The sequence below is a fragment of the Mauremys mutica genome, chromosome 4 (assembly GCF_020497125.1).
Source record: "Mauremys mutica isolate MM-2020 ecotype Southern chromosome 4, ASM2049712v1, whole genome shotgun sequence".
Classification (NCBI taxonomy): domain Eukaryota; kingdom Metazoa; phylum Chordata; order Testudines; family Geoemydidae; genus Mauremys; species Mauremys mutica.
In genome coordinates, this window is record NC_059075.1 from 59,855,505 (window position 1) to 59,870,312 (window position 14,808).

A 14,808-nucleotide genomic window follows, 5' to 3' on the forward strand; every position below is an offset into this window, starting at 1 on the left:
TATGACAAACCACCTTATTTTTCATTATTCCTGAATTTTAACTGAATCTTTAATGATGGGCTGAAAACTACTTTGGTCAGTTTATATAATTTATAAAACCAAACTAGTTTCCAGTACATCATTAAAAATGCGGTTGAAATATACAGATTTAATATGTCATATATATATATATATATATATATATATTTGTATATTAAATCTCTCTCCACAAAACAAGGGAACAAAAGAGGGGGGGGGGGACATACAAAAAATACCCAGAGAAGGTAAAGGGCAAGAAGGAGAAAAGGACAGGAGAACATGAACAGAGAAGAGACAGCAGCAGCTGTGTCAGAACATGGCATGAGGGGACACAGAAGGAGGGTGTCCATCTGCCATGCCATCACAAGTGTGTGGTGAATCATGGTATTAATCTAGTGCTGAACACTGCAGACTCTCTGTCCCCCTCATTGACTTTTTTGTTTTCTACAATTCTAGTTTTAAACAAGCTGAGCTTTCTTTTGCATATGCATAAAATATTTGCCTCTGCCAATCAGCCATTTTAAAAGGCAATCGGGGAACATGGAGTTTGAAAAAGGCATATGGCTGTCAGCATGGTTCTGTTGGCACCTTCTTGGAGATAGATGGATAAAACTCTGTTTTTAAAACAGTAACTGACATGTGAATTGACTCATCTTGTGGTTTGATTCTGTTCTGTGCCCTCAGCACAATAGCACACGTGAGCTTGTTGTTGGAATTCTTCCAGGGACAAAGTTTCCTACGTATAGTTTATATGGAACACAATGAACTTTGAGATTGAGTGCAACCCCTTCCCTCCCCACTCAAAAAAGCAACAAAAACATTTCCTCCTCCTCTTCCATTTTTCTGTCTTGTTTTTTCCTAGCTGATCAATGGGGAGCACGTTGGAGCCCTGGCAATGAGTGAACCCAATGCTGGTTCTGACGTTGTCTCTATGAAGCTCAAGGCAGACAGAAAAGGTAAAATATTTAATGTGCCAGCTGGGGAAATTGCCCATGTGCTTCTCCTGGCCAGCCTAAGCATCTTTCCTTTAAAAAATAAATTTAACCTTCTTGACACATTCAGCTGTGCTCTGGGCAGAATCAGCTTTCATAGAATCATAGAATATCAGGGTTGAAAGAGACCTCAGGAGGTCATCTAGTCCACCCCCCTGCTCAAAGCAGGACCAACACCAACATGCCACTCCCTAGTAGGCAAGCAGAAGGTTCACTCAAGGATTTGACAGAAAAGTTGTAGAGAGGGATGGGCCAGGTCCATTATTGACGATGATGGAAGAGACTGAGTGATTCCAGACCCAGAAAATGTAAATATGGAATTTTGGCTGGGAGAAGGGTTAAAAAATGAACCATCACATTGGCACACCTGTGACACCTCTAGTCTGTTGTTTCACACAGAGAGTTGGTTATGGTGGGAAGAATAGCTTGTGTACGAGGGCTGTATAAAGGCCTTATTAAGAGGCCTGGGGTGGGCTCTACAATGGCTTATTAATCTTATCCTTTGGACCCCAGAGTCTGGGGAGGTATTTTACCAAGGCTGCTTTGTGGACTTCTGAGAGTGCCGTAGGGAGCCTGGTTTATAGTTTATTGGGTCATGAGGCAGAGGAGAGGTGTTGTTTCTGAATCCCTGACTGAGTCTGTTGTGAACTAACAGAGTCCATCTCTTATGTTTCTAGGGGATTACTTTGTTTTGAATGGGAACAAGTTTTGGATCACTAATGGACCAGACGCTGATGTTCTAATAGTTTATGCTAAAACAGATCTCAGTGCTGTTCCAGCCTCCCGGGGTATAACAGCATTCATCGTGGAGAAGGTAGGCCTTACTTCACTGGAGAGTAAGTCACCCTGCCTTATTTTATCCTATTTTGAGCCTACAATCCTTTCCCAAATAGAACTACTTGGCCTTCTAAAGTAGTCAGTCTTGACAATTAGCAGCCCCGTGCTCAGAGGAGCATTGTGATATGGTAGTGATAACCGGACAAGTAATGCTTTCACCCCACTCGTCCACATGCACATAGGGTCTGGAATGCCCTCTCTAAGCCTGTACACTATGCTGCCTCACTTCCTCTGCTGACCTGCACTGCCACCTTCATGCCTGTTTTTGTTCCCTCAAATTTTTCAGTATATCACCATGAAAACAATCTTCATTATTAACCCTCCCCTACCCACTACCCTCCCACCTCCTCCCCCACCCCCCTCCCCCCCACACACACTGCCTTCAGAACCTACAAAACATGTACATAAAACATATCTTGTGATCTTCTGCTGTAATCCCCATGCTCCCCATCCTCTGTTTGTCATACCTTGCAGATCTTGGTCCAATGGCTCAATCCTGTTCCATTGACTTCAGTGGGAGCAGAATCAGGCTGTTAGCTTGCGAGCCGCTTGGGGTCAGGAACCTGTCTCTCTCCTTTTAATTTGACTGTAGAGAGCCATATACACCTATCACACTGTAGAAAAAATAACAAGGCGTCTTCATGAAGGCAGGAAGCTATGATAAAGGGCTAAACATAATGGTCATTTGATAAGAATGGTTCAGACCAGTTAACCTTTTGATGGCGTTTCCAGTGTCAGTGGCTGGAACCACACAACCGCTGGGCCCACACAGCTATCCTTACCATGTATTGATTTAAATATTTAACATCTGGTTCTGTGTTCTGACTAAGTCATTGTTACTCATTCCAGATTTATGTGTCTTAGAAAACAAATTCCACTCCCACGGTTCATGTTGTCATCTCAGGCACTGCTTTCTGGTACACGTGTTTGCTTCCCCCACACTAATACTCACACTTGTGTTTGCTCCAACAGCAGACATTTGACACTGCTAGTCCTCCAGCACACCTCACTTGTTGCAATCCCTCCTGCTCGTCTATTAGGTTGGGGAGGTTTTGCTTTAATTTCTCTGTCATGGTCTGTTTCAACTTCCAGAAGAGAGAAGCTAGTAACCTGCTTCTCTTTTTCATTTGCAGGGTATGCCTGGTTTCAGCACTGCTCAGAAGCTTGATAAGCTGGGAATGAGGGGTTCCAATACCTGTGAACTGATCTTTGAGGACTGCAAGATTCCTGGTGAGTGACTTCTGAGAGCTGAGCAGAACCCCTTACCATATCCACATAGTGGCTTCCACTCTCCTCACTCATATAGACTGAAACATCACTTATGTGTGCATTCAGATTCTGAGTAGAAGGTTTTCCAGATACTTCTCTCCTCGGTGACTGTCTTGCAGGTGAGATGAGGCTAGGAGAGGTTGCTATCTTGTGCATTAGAGTGATTCAGTCTGCCAGTGATGGGTCACTTCTGTTCCACTCTCTGGGTTGAGCTGCATTGGACATGACACTTAGCCACTGGCTTTGCAAAGCTTGGATGAAGCTTTAGGAGAAACTGCTGATTATGCTGTTTATCTTGGAGCCTCCAGTCTGGATACTGGGAATGGTGTTTTAGAGAAACTCTTAACGAGTCCTTGAGCGCCGCTTTTCCAGAACCCCTGGTAGTAGGTTGTGGTCACTGTCCAACATGCTTTATTTGGTTCAATTCCTGTGACCATTTTTTCACGGAAGGAAATTAAAAACCGGTGTACAGTACATGGAAGAGATCCATTTTCTTGACTCCGAAAATCTCATCTGTGAGGGCAAGGTTTGGTATCACTTCAGAGGAGTTTCAGGGGCTGATTCAGACCCCTAACTGCCAACATTTCTAATTTTACCAGATCCCCAACCTCTGGTCAGAAAGGTCAATGAACCTAGGTTGGGTCTTTTAACCATTCCATGTATGCTCTGATCCATACAGAACAGTGTTCTCATGGCAACATGATTCCTGTTTTCTGATCACTCACTGAAGCAGATCAGGATAGTGCTAAAACCGTACACTCTTTGCATGTGAGCTACAACTGCTGCTTCTGATCTCCAGTCTTGGAGACTGAGCCAATTCAATATCTTCCTGTATGTCTTCAGGACATCTTTCTCTTACGGTACGTCTACATGGGAATAAAAGCCCTCTGGCTTGGCTACAGCTGGCCTGGGTCAGCTGACTCAGGCTCGTGGGGCTTGTTCTGTAGGGCTAAAGATTGCTGTGTAGATGTTTGGGCTCAGGCTCCAGTCCAGTCCCTGAGACCGTCCACCCTTGCAGGGTCCCAGAGCTCGGGCTCCAGCCTGAGCCCGAATGTCTACGCTGCAGTTTTTCAGCCTTGGAGCCTGAGCCCAAGTCAGCTGACCCGGGTGACCCATGTTGTTTTTTTTTTATTCCTGTGTAGACAAACCCTTATAGATCAAGGGGTCCTCTAGCACTACAATCTCATCCACTCTAAGGTACATGGTTTCACTGTCAGCAGTGCTTCACTGAGTGTTTTTTGCCATAGTGGATACCTTCTGTGGATCCACATTCTTGTGACACATGGAATGATTGAGAAGCCAATTCAGAGCACTTTCAGGTTTTTGCCCTGAGACACAACCATTAGCCCTGCACCCCTTGTGCATTGAGCGCATATATATTTCAACTTGTTGCATAATCATCAGTTCCTTTTCTTCATTTGCAAAGGGGGCATTTGTGTTTGTTCAGTTGTTTCGCTGTGACACTCCATTATTTGTGAGTAGTTTTGTCTTGTTAGCTTCTTGTGACTGATGAGGACATTTCTCTTTTGACAAAATGTTTAAGATGTTTGCTATTAGTATTTTTCCTTTCTCTTCTCCTGCATTTTTTCAGCTCATTCTCAAAGTCCCATGACGTGACAACTGACCTTCTGGTGGAGGAGGATTGGTTGCAGTTCCCCACAGAGCCCATCAACACAATTCCTGAATGAGCTAGACATCTGGCAGACCTTCAGTTTCCATCCACAGTGAACAGAAGTCGCATGGGGTATGTCTACCTGGCAATTAAACACCTACAGTTGACCTGTCATCTGATTCATGCTCAGGCTGCAGGACTGTAAAAATGTGGTATAGATGCTCAGGCTGGGGCCCAAAGCCCCACCTGCAAGTGGTGAGGAGCCCCAGGCTGCAGCCCGAAACCAAATATCTATACTGCAGTTTTACAGCCCCACAGCCTGAGCTCTGCAAGCCCGAGTCAGATGACATGGGCCAGCCACTGGTGTTTAATTGCTGTGTCGACATACCTTAAAGTCCAGAGTATTAGCTTCAGGTGATCCCAACCTACCTGCCTATGTCCAAAAATTCCATTCATATCTGGTTTTCAGCTTGCATCTTGCACAGTTATATTCTTTTGTGATTGAAGCCCGCACATTAGTGCTTACTTATTTTGGACTACAGCAGCATTGATGAACAATCTTCTTCAATCCTACCAGGCATGGTTTGCAAGGCATTCAATTCTCCCATTCTTATCACAGTACAGCATCACTGAGGGGTTAAGCTTTCTTTTCCTGCTTCTCCCTCTTTGCTGGCACACTTTGATACATGCTTTTCACATCCTCATAAGCTAACATATGGGGGAGTTAATCTTTTTTTGTCTGTAACCTGCTATCTAGTGTGTCAGCTCTGTTCATCTTCATAGAGCTAACGTTAGCTCTCTTAAAAAAAAAAAAAAAAAAAAAAAAAGAATGATTGCAGTACTTGTGCAAATTGCTGGATTGACAGTCCTGCACAGAGCACATGGATAATGGCAGTGCAAATTTTCCAACACCATCTTGCCAGTGTGTCCCAACCCTGACCTGCAGGGTCAGAGGAGAGTTCTGGTTCACTGTACATTTAATCCTAGGCGTCAGTGTTAGAGATGCCCATTGTGATATGGAGACATACATATATCAGACAGCAGGAATCTCACTGCTTTCACAGAGGTTACCTAATAGCCATCTGACAATAACACATTTCAGTCACTATCAGCTTCAGCTAGATTTGAACTAAGAACGAAGGCCTTGTCTCCATTGCTAAAAAAGGTGTGTGTTTTACCTCAGGATAACTAATGTGCATGAGCTGGCCTGAGGTAAAAACACAGTGAAGACCAGGTACTTCAGTTCTACTGTAGGGTAGACTTGCCAAGCCTCACCAGTGAGGTGGGAGAGGCTCAGAGCCTAGGCTCCAGGCTGAGCCTGAACGTCTACACCACTATTGCTAGCCCTGTGCAGCCCCTGCCTCACAAGCCCAGAGCAGTTGACCCAGGCTGTGAGACACACTGTTGTGGGTTTTTTTATTGCTGTGTAGCCATACTCTCACTTCCCCATTGTTGTAATTATTTTAATCTTTAGCCTTATGGCTCTATAGACAATACTTACTCTGTTCCCCATTTTCTAAAAGGTAACACTGGCTGTAAAGGCATCTTAGATCACACTACTGCTTTGTTTATAGCTTTGGTTGGAAAGAAAAATTGTTGTGTGGGTAGGGAATGTGTGTTGCCTTAATGGTTGTGCCCCAAGGCAAAAGGAGAATACTGCTAGAGGTTTGAATCTTCTCCCAATAAAATGTAGATCCATAGGCAACAACTTGCCTTCTGAGAGCCCTGCTTACAAGTAACTTCTCTTTGCTGATTGCAGCTGAGAATGTCTTGGGGCAGCTGAGTAAAGGAGTCTACGTTCTGATGAGTGGCTTGGATCTGGAGAGACTCGTGCTGTCTGGTGGACCACTAGGGTAAATGGTCTTTTAATTTTTCTACTAATCACGTATCGTTTTTGTTTATATCACTTCACCTGGTTTAACCAGTGGTCCCAATTTGTGGCATTGGTTTCTTTACAGCATAACAACTTAAATCCTCCTCACAAGAGAGGTGCTTCTGCTTGAGAAAGGGATACATTCTTCTTATTCATTCCATCCTTAGGTTCCATACTGATCCCTCATCTTAAATCTTTGTGTCCCCATCTAGTGGGCTAAATGGTAACCTTTATTTAGAAAGACTACTCTCTTCCAATAGGAAGATGGAGTTCCTCCGCTCTTACTTAGTTCTGGGCTTCTTTATGCTGCTCAATTAATGAACGAGATGCACAGCAGTGCAGAGTAATCCTAGCTGAGGTTGTAAAGGAGCTGTTGAATCCTCTAGTTCAGAGGTTCTCAAACTTCATTGCACCACAACCCCCTTCTGACAACTTCGGATTCTCTTCATGCTCACATTCTCTTTGCTACATGTTCTAAATTTAACAGTTTCTATTACTGTATTTTCTCCCCCAATAACACCCTGCTTTTTAAATTCCCCAATTTTATAATATGCTCATAATAAATAAGATAATCACGAACATCAGAAACTAACAGCATCTTAAAAAAGGCAAATTTAAATAAAGAAACAGCTCTCTGTGCCAGGGACCAGAATATGGACTTTTTCTAAATTTTAAACAAGTGACACAGTGTGGGGGACTTGTCTCCTAGTCTTCAGTTGTCCTATGCAGGCTCCCTAGTGGCAGTTCAGCATTGAAATGCAGGAGAAAACTGCCCAATAAGGATGCCTCCTTCAGGTTGGAGGCTTGGCCCAACCCGAAGGGCCTTTCCCTACACTCTGTTCAGTGAAGGTGCAGTTCAGCCCCTTGCATCAAACAAGACACTAGGATGTGTCCCTGACAGGCAGCGTTGTCTAGTGTGTAAAGCATATGAGAGGGAGCCGGGACTCTCCTGAGTTTTATTCCTGACTCTGCTTCTGTTTTAGGTGTAACCTTAGGAAGGATACTTAAGTTCTCAATGTCCCTTTTTACCTATCTGTAAACTAGAATTCTCTCTGCACCTTTGTGGAGCTACTGACTCTGCAGCGCCCTGGAAGGAGCTAGAGAAGAGTAGAGCACTTATTAATCCAGCCATAAACTTAATGTAACAATGTCTTGAATGCCCCTAATGATGGTGCCATAAGTATCTCACTAAACCAAGCCTTATCTTTAACAGGTGTTTCTCTCTGTCATTAAAGCATCCTTTTTTCTGAACACTGAATTGTTCTCGAAGGAACAGCCCAGCACACACTGATGTGAAATGTTATTTAAAACCAAGCCCTTGTTTTCTTTGTAACATATTAGCCTTAAAGTGTGTGGCAAGGACCTGAACTAGCGCTTTCTCCTCCACTCTTTTACATCCCACCAATACAGTACAAATAACTCTAGGTGATACATTGACTTTCATATCAAAATAAGTAATGAATCTTATTCTGTCCCAAGATTTTAAGTTTTCAACATGCTGCAGACTTCTGAGTTCAAAATCCAGAACTGAAGTATAGAAGTTGTTTGGGAGTGGGATGAGGATCTTAAGATCTAGGCAGGGGACAATGGGCACTTCAGGCACCAGGAAGTAGTGGAAGTTGGTTTAGGTTTTTGGAAATCCAGAAGACAATTGGGGCTTTTGGACAAGGGAAGAAATGCACCTTCCCTTTTGGGCAAGGTAAGAGGTGACTAGAAATTTGGAGGAGAGGGAGTTGAATGCTTCATTTCGTCCCCTCAGCAAACGTTTACTGTCTCATTGTACACTGCACACTTCGCCAATATCGGCTACTACAGCCAGTCTCATAGATGCTGATTAAAGTACGGTAGCTTGACTTTGCTCAAATGATCAGCAGTTAAGCAGTTAACAGTGTGGCCATTTAACATGTCCCCATTAGGCTTCAGAGTAAATGGGCCATTGGGATGGATGGGAAAGTGCATGCCTCTCAGAGCTGTTGTTTCAGGCTATCTGCAGACTCAGCCAGACACTGTTGCATTGGTTACACTCCATGTTTGGAAGGTTTTCTTTGCGACTATAAGGATTGAAACTTTTTTTAATAAGAGCTTAGATTCTGGAATACAATTATACAGTAAATTCATGAAGGGTAATTTCATAATTGCATTGTATGCCAGGCACTGCCTTAGACTGAGATACAGAATTTGGATTATTGTTTGTTATTTATTCTGTCTTCCTCCTTTTTCTGTTTCCTTCCACTCCCTCACCTGTGTCTGTGTTTCTCTCAGAATCATGCAGGCTGTTCTTGACCATGCTTTTCCATACTTACACGTGAGAGAAGCATTTGGACAGAAAATCGGCCACTTCCAGGTGAGAGTGAGGGGAAAGAGCTGTCAGTGATACCCTTAGAACAGGCTGCTTTCATCTTTGGTCAGATCCTGAACTCTTCTTTAGAGGGTGGGGTTGTCCCATTATGATGATGATCACAGTACATATTTCTGTACCAGTATGCAAAATTGTAGCCTGGAATTACCCAAAATCTGGTGAGAATATTTAACTCTGAAGTAATTTGTATCTGCTGGTTTGTAATAAGAAATTGGAGAACATGGTCTCATGCTGATGGAACCTCAGATTTTTGTAGGTTAGGGTGATGAAATCTATCCTGGATTTTTCCTGAAGTTGCACTTCTTAGTCAGGGCTGGATTTACCCCTTATGCATCCCTTGGCACAGCATCCTCAGCCCCCCTCTCCCCTGCCTACAGCTGACTTTTGCGTTGCACACTGTTTTAGAGAGGCAAGGCATGCCTAGAATGCCTAGGCACGTGCCTACTGTGCCTAATTGGATATCTGGCCCAGTTCTTAGTGACGCTGCTGCTCGCACTGAATGTGAAAGGCACTGGCTTAGTCAGCATGGTAACCCAAGGCTGGTGTTGGGGTGAACTAGGATTTGAAGTCCCAGGTCTCTCTATTCTAACTTTTGTGAACTTATGATCCAACAGTAACCCAGGCTCAGTCATGTGACTTGTGAATCCAGCTTCACTGGTTTGTCCAGTCCTCAGTTGGTAGCATAAGACGACCAAATAAAACAATGTCATTTCCCTGGCTTTGAACCTAGAGTGTTGTCATTTCTGCCCTCTTCCCCTTTATTTCATGTTAAGTGTTAAGATTTTGTTGAATTTAAGAATATTGTTTTGTCTTGTGTAGCTCATGCAGGGTAAAATGGCAGATATGTACACACGGCTGATGGCGTGTCGGCAGTATGTGTACAATGTGGCAAAGGCCTGTGACCGAGGACACTTCAATGCAAAGGTGAGCTCAGTTCCTGATGGGCTGCTCAGGCCACTGCATGTATCTTTTACCCTTGTTCACGTGAGAGGGCGGAGGTTCTAGATCGTAGGTGTCCATGAATCAGTTACAGAAAATCTTATATCTTGTACCTTTGAATCCCTTGTACCCCACAAGTAAAAGAGAACTTAATTGTGCATGTCAACAGATTTACCAGTATTCAGAGCTGCATCCTAGTAAGTCCATACAAAATGTTCAGGCTACTGAAAGTATCTATTGGGTTTCCGGGAAATGGGGCGGGCGAAGCCCACCCCATGCTAACGGATCCCCCCCCAGCCTAAGTGGAGGTCACACAGGCCTCAGAAACCCACTAATTGCGGGGGACAACTAATAAAAGAACAGGGACAGGAGTGCGGTCAAAGGGTCATAAGAAGGGAGCCTGACGGGGTAGCTATGGCAGTCACTATAGGGTGTTATCACTTCCACCACTGATACCATAAGCATGCTTGGTTCAAAGAAGGCAACTAAAAGAGACTAACTGTTGGAGAAAAGTTTTACATCCTAAGTCAAATTGCATATAACCTCCATGGGCATGATGTAAATTCATGAAGGAGGGTGTAGTTTCCCTGCTGCATTCTTTTTTTTTTTTTGTCCTTATGGAACGGATATGGTGAGATCTGATGGAAAGCTTGTGTCTCTGCATGACAGACAAACTTTTCTGTTTTTCTGCTGTGACCCCTGTTTGGCTCAGTGTGTCAGAGCCGTAACTAGGCATTTTTAGCACCCAGGCTGAGCAAGCAGAGGTGATGTGGGGAGAGTGGCATGTGGGGTCACATTCCTCCCCTCCCCCTTCAGTGGGTGGCCCACTGAGATGAGTCAAGGGATGGAAGTGACACTCCCTCCCCAGCTCCACGGAGCCCCAGCCCTGCTGCATGGGGCTGGCCCCACTGAGCCGCCTGGCATTGCTGCTCACCCCCAAACATTCCTCTGCACCCCCCTCAGTTTGAAATCCTCTGAGGGGCAGTCATGTGCCCCGCCCCACTGTCACCAGTTACATGCTTCCTTTGCCCCCTACTGTTTTTTTTCCCCGTAGTTTCTCTGCCCCCTGGCTTTGTTCCCTGGGCAGCTACCCCACTTGTCCCACCCTGGTTATAGCCCTGCACAATCTTGTGTGCTTGAGAGGGACAAGCTTGGGCCTGTTTGCAGGTATACAAACTTGGTGAAAAGTAGGCATGATTGGAACGGTGCAGATGAAACTTTGCTGATTCTGTTGCTGTAAATATAAATGATCTTGTCCCTCCATTAGGATTGTGCAGGAGTGATCCTGTATTCGGCAGAATGTGCTACACAAGTAGCTCTGGATGGAATTCAGTGTCTAGGTAAGAATGTTGCTTCCTCCACCATTAGAAAGGGTGACCTGTGATGGATTGAAACATGCAGGAATACAGGCTCTCTGTTGTCCCTCTCCTAGTCATTGAGTTCAGTAGGCAAGAAATGCCTTCTGCAGTATGACTTAACTATTTACTTCTGTTCTTCAACTGGGAAGCTTTCTGTGAATGTGTCTGTACAGAATCAGCCCATACCCTGTTCTTTCTTGGTTTTCATCTCTTCTCTTTGTGATTGTAGGTGGAAATGGTTACATCAATGATTATCCTATGGGTCGCTTCCTGCGTGATACCAAGTTGTATGAGATAGGGGCAGGAACCAGCGAGGTGCGGAGACTTGTCATTGGCCGGGCATTTAATGCTGCTTTTAAATAACACCCACCATTCAACGAGAAACAGTCTCAACACCAAGAAGCCTTTGATCATAGTGGTGGTCCGCAAAACTTTTTTTCTCATATCACTGTCACTGCTGGTTGATTATTATCCATTTGATAAACAAATGCTGCTAGGTTTAACTGGGCTCTGCTGACCGAATGAATTGGGCAGGAGAACAAAAGTAAATGTGTTCATGTGATCAGCCTGAATTTGTTCCTTCATCATACTCAGCAGCCATTTTGATTCTAAAATCTAAGGAGTTGAGGATGAAGTTTATGCCAGGAGTATATGACAGTCAAAGCAGGATGTTTCTTGCATGGTGAACTTTGAATAGGAAAAATCTGTTACTGAGCATTCTCCTCAATCTAGATCAATCTAGAGGGAATGGACATTGGATCAATCCATAAAGAATGGACAATGGGAATGGAATTTTATCATCTTTAAAAATTTAGAGTGCCATAAACAAGTAGAATTTTTAACATGCTGCTGCTGGAAGATGGTAATTTCCCAATGCGACATTCCACCAGTATGTTAACCTCCTGGTGCCATCCAGTTAACAATTTCAGCTTTGGGAATTCAAATGCCAGCTAACTTTGTGGTAGCTACTGTCTGCTGTTAACATCAAAGGATTTAAGCTACACAAGCAATACTGTAAAAAATGTCACCTAAAACCCTGTTAAGATGTCATGTATTTTTCTTTGCCCATTGCCTTTCCTATCCCTGCTGCTTACCAAGATATTTGAATGTAATCTGAAGTCTTCACTCTTCTGATTGGTTGCCTCCCGCTGTCTGATTCATTTGTTGATGTCACTATCCGTCATTCTGGAAGCTTTTAAAATGTCAAACCCTGTACTGTGGCATCCATCAATGAATCAGGCAAGAGGAGGTTGACTTATTTTAAAGGGTTCTCTGTTGGCGAGTGTGTTCACTTGCACTCCTAAATTTAATTGGCAATAAGGAGAAAGAAAGAGCCTAGTGAGAAAATTTGGGTCAGTTTTAAGAGGGAGTTAGGGAAACATTATGTGGAGTAGTTTAAATCTTGTGTGGTCTATTTTTAATAAGGAATACAGCAGTGTGTAATACAACTTCAAAGAGTGAATTACAGGAAGAAAGTAAATCTCTTGAATATAATAGACCAATGAATTAAACAGCTGCCATCTTGACCGTCTCATGTAGGTTAAAAACAATATACCTTGTAGTTTTTATTTTTCTCTCTATATTTGGTGTTTGTCGAGATGGTGACTCTAAGCCAGCACACAATACAATATTTTAAAGCATCTATTTAATAATCTAAACCAACAATATAATAAAATATAATAAGAAACGCCCAGACCCAATTAAAATCCACCTTACTCAGTTTCCTCTGAAAAAACAAAACAAAAACTGATAGCTACATAGGTCATGCAGTATGCCCAGAAGGTCTTCTGGCCCAAGGGGAGAGGCAGCTCCCAGAGCCATGGGTCTGCCCCTAGAATGCCCAACCCTCAGACTGGGGATTGTCATCTCAAGCATCCCAACTGAGCTTTACTACTCGGGAAAAACACACAGAGAGGTGATCTCTGAGATACCCTGGGCCCAAAGCACAAAGGGCTTTGATCCAGGCTGACATCTTGGCTTGCACCTGAATATAATTTTGAATCCAGGGCAGACTTTGAAGCACAGGTGAAATATGCTTCACTTGTGAAACACCAAGTACATTTATGTACTGAATATATGAGAATGGAAATATGTTCTCATTTATTTAGATGAGAGAACGACTTAAGCTTTACCTCAGAATTATGAATGTCATCCCCTCTCCTACATTCAAACTGCATTCACTGCATCATGACCAGTGCCTCAAGAAAGATCTAAGGTGGGATTTTTCAACACTGCCTAAAAGATTTGGATGTCCAGTTCCCATTATAGTTTGTGGGAATTGGGTATCCAACTCCTGTAGCCATCTTTGAAAATCTCAGCCCCAGTCCCATGATATATCAATAGAATGGCAGCTCCTTAGAGAGGGAGCCAATAGCAGCACTGATGGCAATGAAGGTGCCGAGACCATGCATGATACTTTTTTTAAAATAATTGAAAATTCATTTTTTACTGATATGTTCTTTAGCTCTTTGATATGAGAATTAATTTCCTTGAGTTTTTCTTGAAGACTTGTTTAAAAGACAAAAACAAAACCCCACATTGGCACTGAATCATAGCTTTGTAATCTGGCTTGGTCCAAAGGAACCCCACTGAAATGAATCATAGAATCATAAAATATCAGGGTTGGAAGGGACAACCTCAAGATCTTTCAAGTGACTAGAATTGTTAAGAATCCATGTTCTGAGTCAGAATGGAACCTATATACCATGGCTTTTAAACCTGCCTCTAGCCCTGGCATTGCTTGTTTTAATACAAACAATAAATAACATCCCACTTTCTGGGCTGATCAGCACCTCAAAGTCAAGGCAAAATGAATTTGCATCTAATTCACCATCAGATAGAGTGGGAGGAGAGATCCATAAATCTTAGGAAAGGTTACATTAATCAAATTGCATACACTTCCATACATCACTGTGGTGAATATCGAGTGATCTGTCTTGCAAAAAGCATTGATCACGGGGCTCTTTCCACATACTGAGCTGTTCTCACTGTGGAGAATGACACGGAATCTCCTGGCTAAGTGGAAGAGGGTCTGTGATTAGGGTTTTGTTTTTTAATGTGTACTATGCCAATAAAGATATCTGCTCTTAAACACATGCCGGCTGAGCTTCTTGGATTTTGCCCAGCAGGGGGCAGATATAGACTTTGTTTAGTTCTTAACTACAACTCAAATAGAGAACTGGACTCCTCCCAAAGTGCACATCCTGTGTGATTCAAGCTTGTGGTGTGCATGGGAACGGATGTTGCCTTTTTTTCCCCTCCCTCCCTGTTCTCCACCAACCACTTTTTTCCTCTAATTGTTTTTTAAAAAGCTTGTGGTAGATCTGGCAGGTGCGGAAGCCTCTGGCCGCCTCCGGAGACCACAGCTAATAGGAGAAATTCTAGAAGGGCACTGTGCCCCTGCATATGTTGTTTCTGGTATCTGTTGCATTTAATTTGTAATAGAAATCATTCTAGCCCGATAAGGGACATTCACCTGATCACAGAGCTGGATTAGTCAAATATCCTGTCATAGAAAAAGTAGCTCTGAATTGGTGAGACAACAGTGAAAC

General features: G+C 43.3%; 1 protein-coding gene across 1 annotated transcript in view; it reads left to right on the forward strand.

Moving 5' to 3' along the window:
• The window catches only part of IVD (isovaleryl-CoA dehydrogenase), a 29,489-nt gene extending 15,137 nt beyond the window's left edge, over positions 1–14,352 (forward strand). The window contains exons 5-12 of the mRNA XM_045015438.1: positions 881–974; positions 1,688–1,824; positions 2,981–3,077; positions 6,488–6,581; positions 8,864–8,945; positions 9,780–9,884; positions 11,167–11,239; positions 11,487–14,352. Coding sequence (XP_044871373.1) covers positions 881–974; positions 1,688–1,824; positions 2,981–3,077; positions 6,488–6,581; positions 8,864–8,945; positions 9,780–9,884; positions 11,167–11,239; positions 11,487–11,620 — 816 coding nt within the window. The 3' untranslated portion in view covers positions 11,621–14,352. The remainder of the gene's footprint in view (positions 1–880; positions 975–1,687; positions 1,825–2,980; positions 3,078–6,487; positions 6,582–8,863; positions 8,946–9,779; positions 9,885–11,166; positions 11,240–11,486) is intronic.
• The last annotated feature ends 456 nt before the right edge of the window (positions 14,353–14,808 follow it).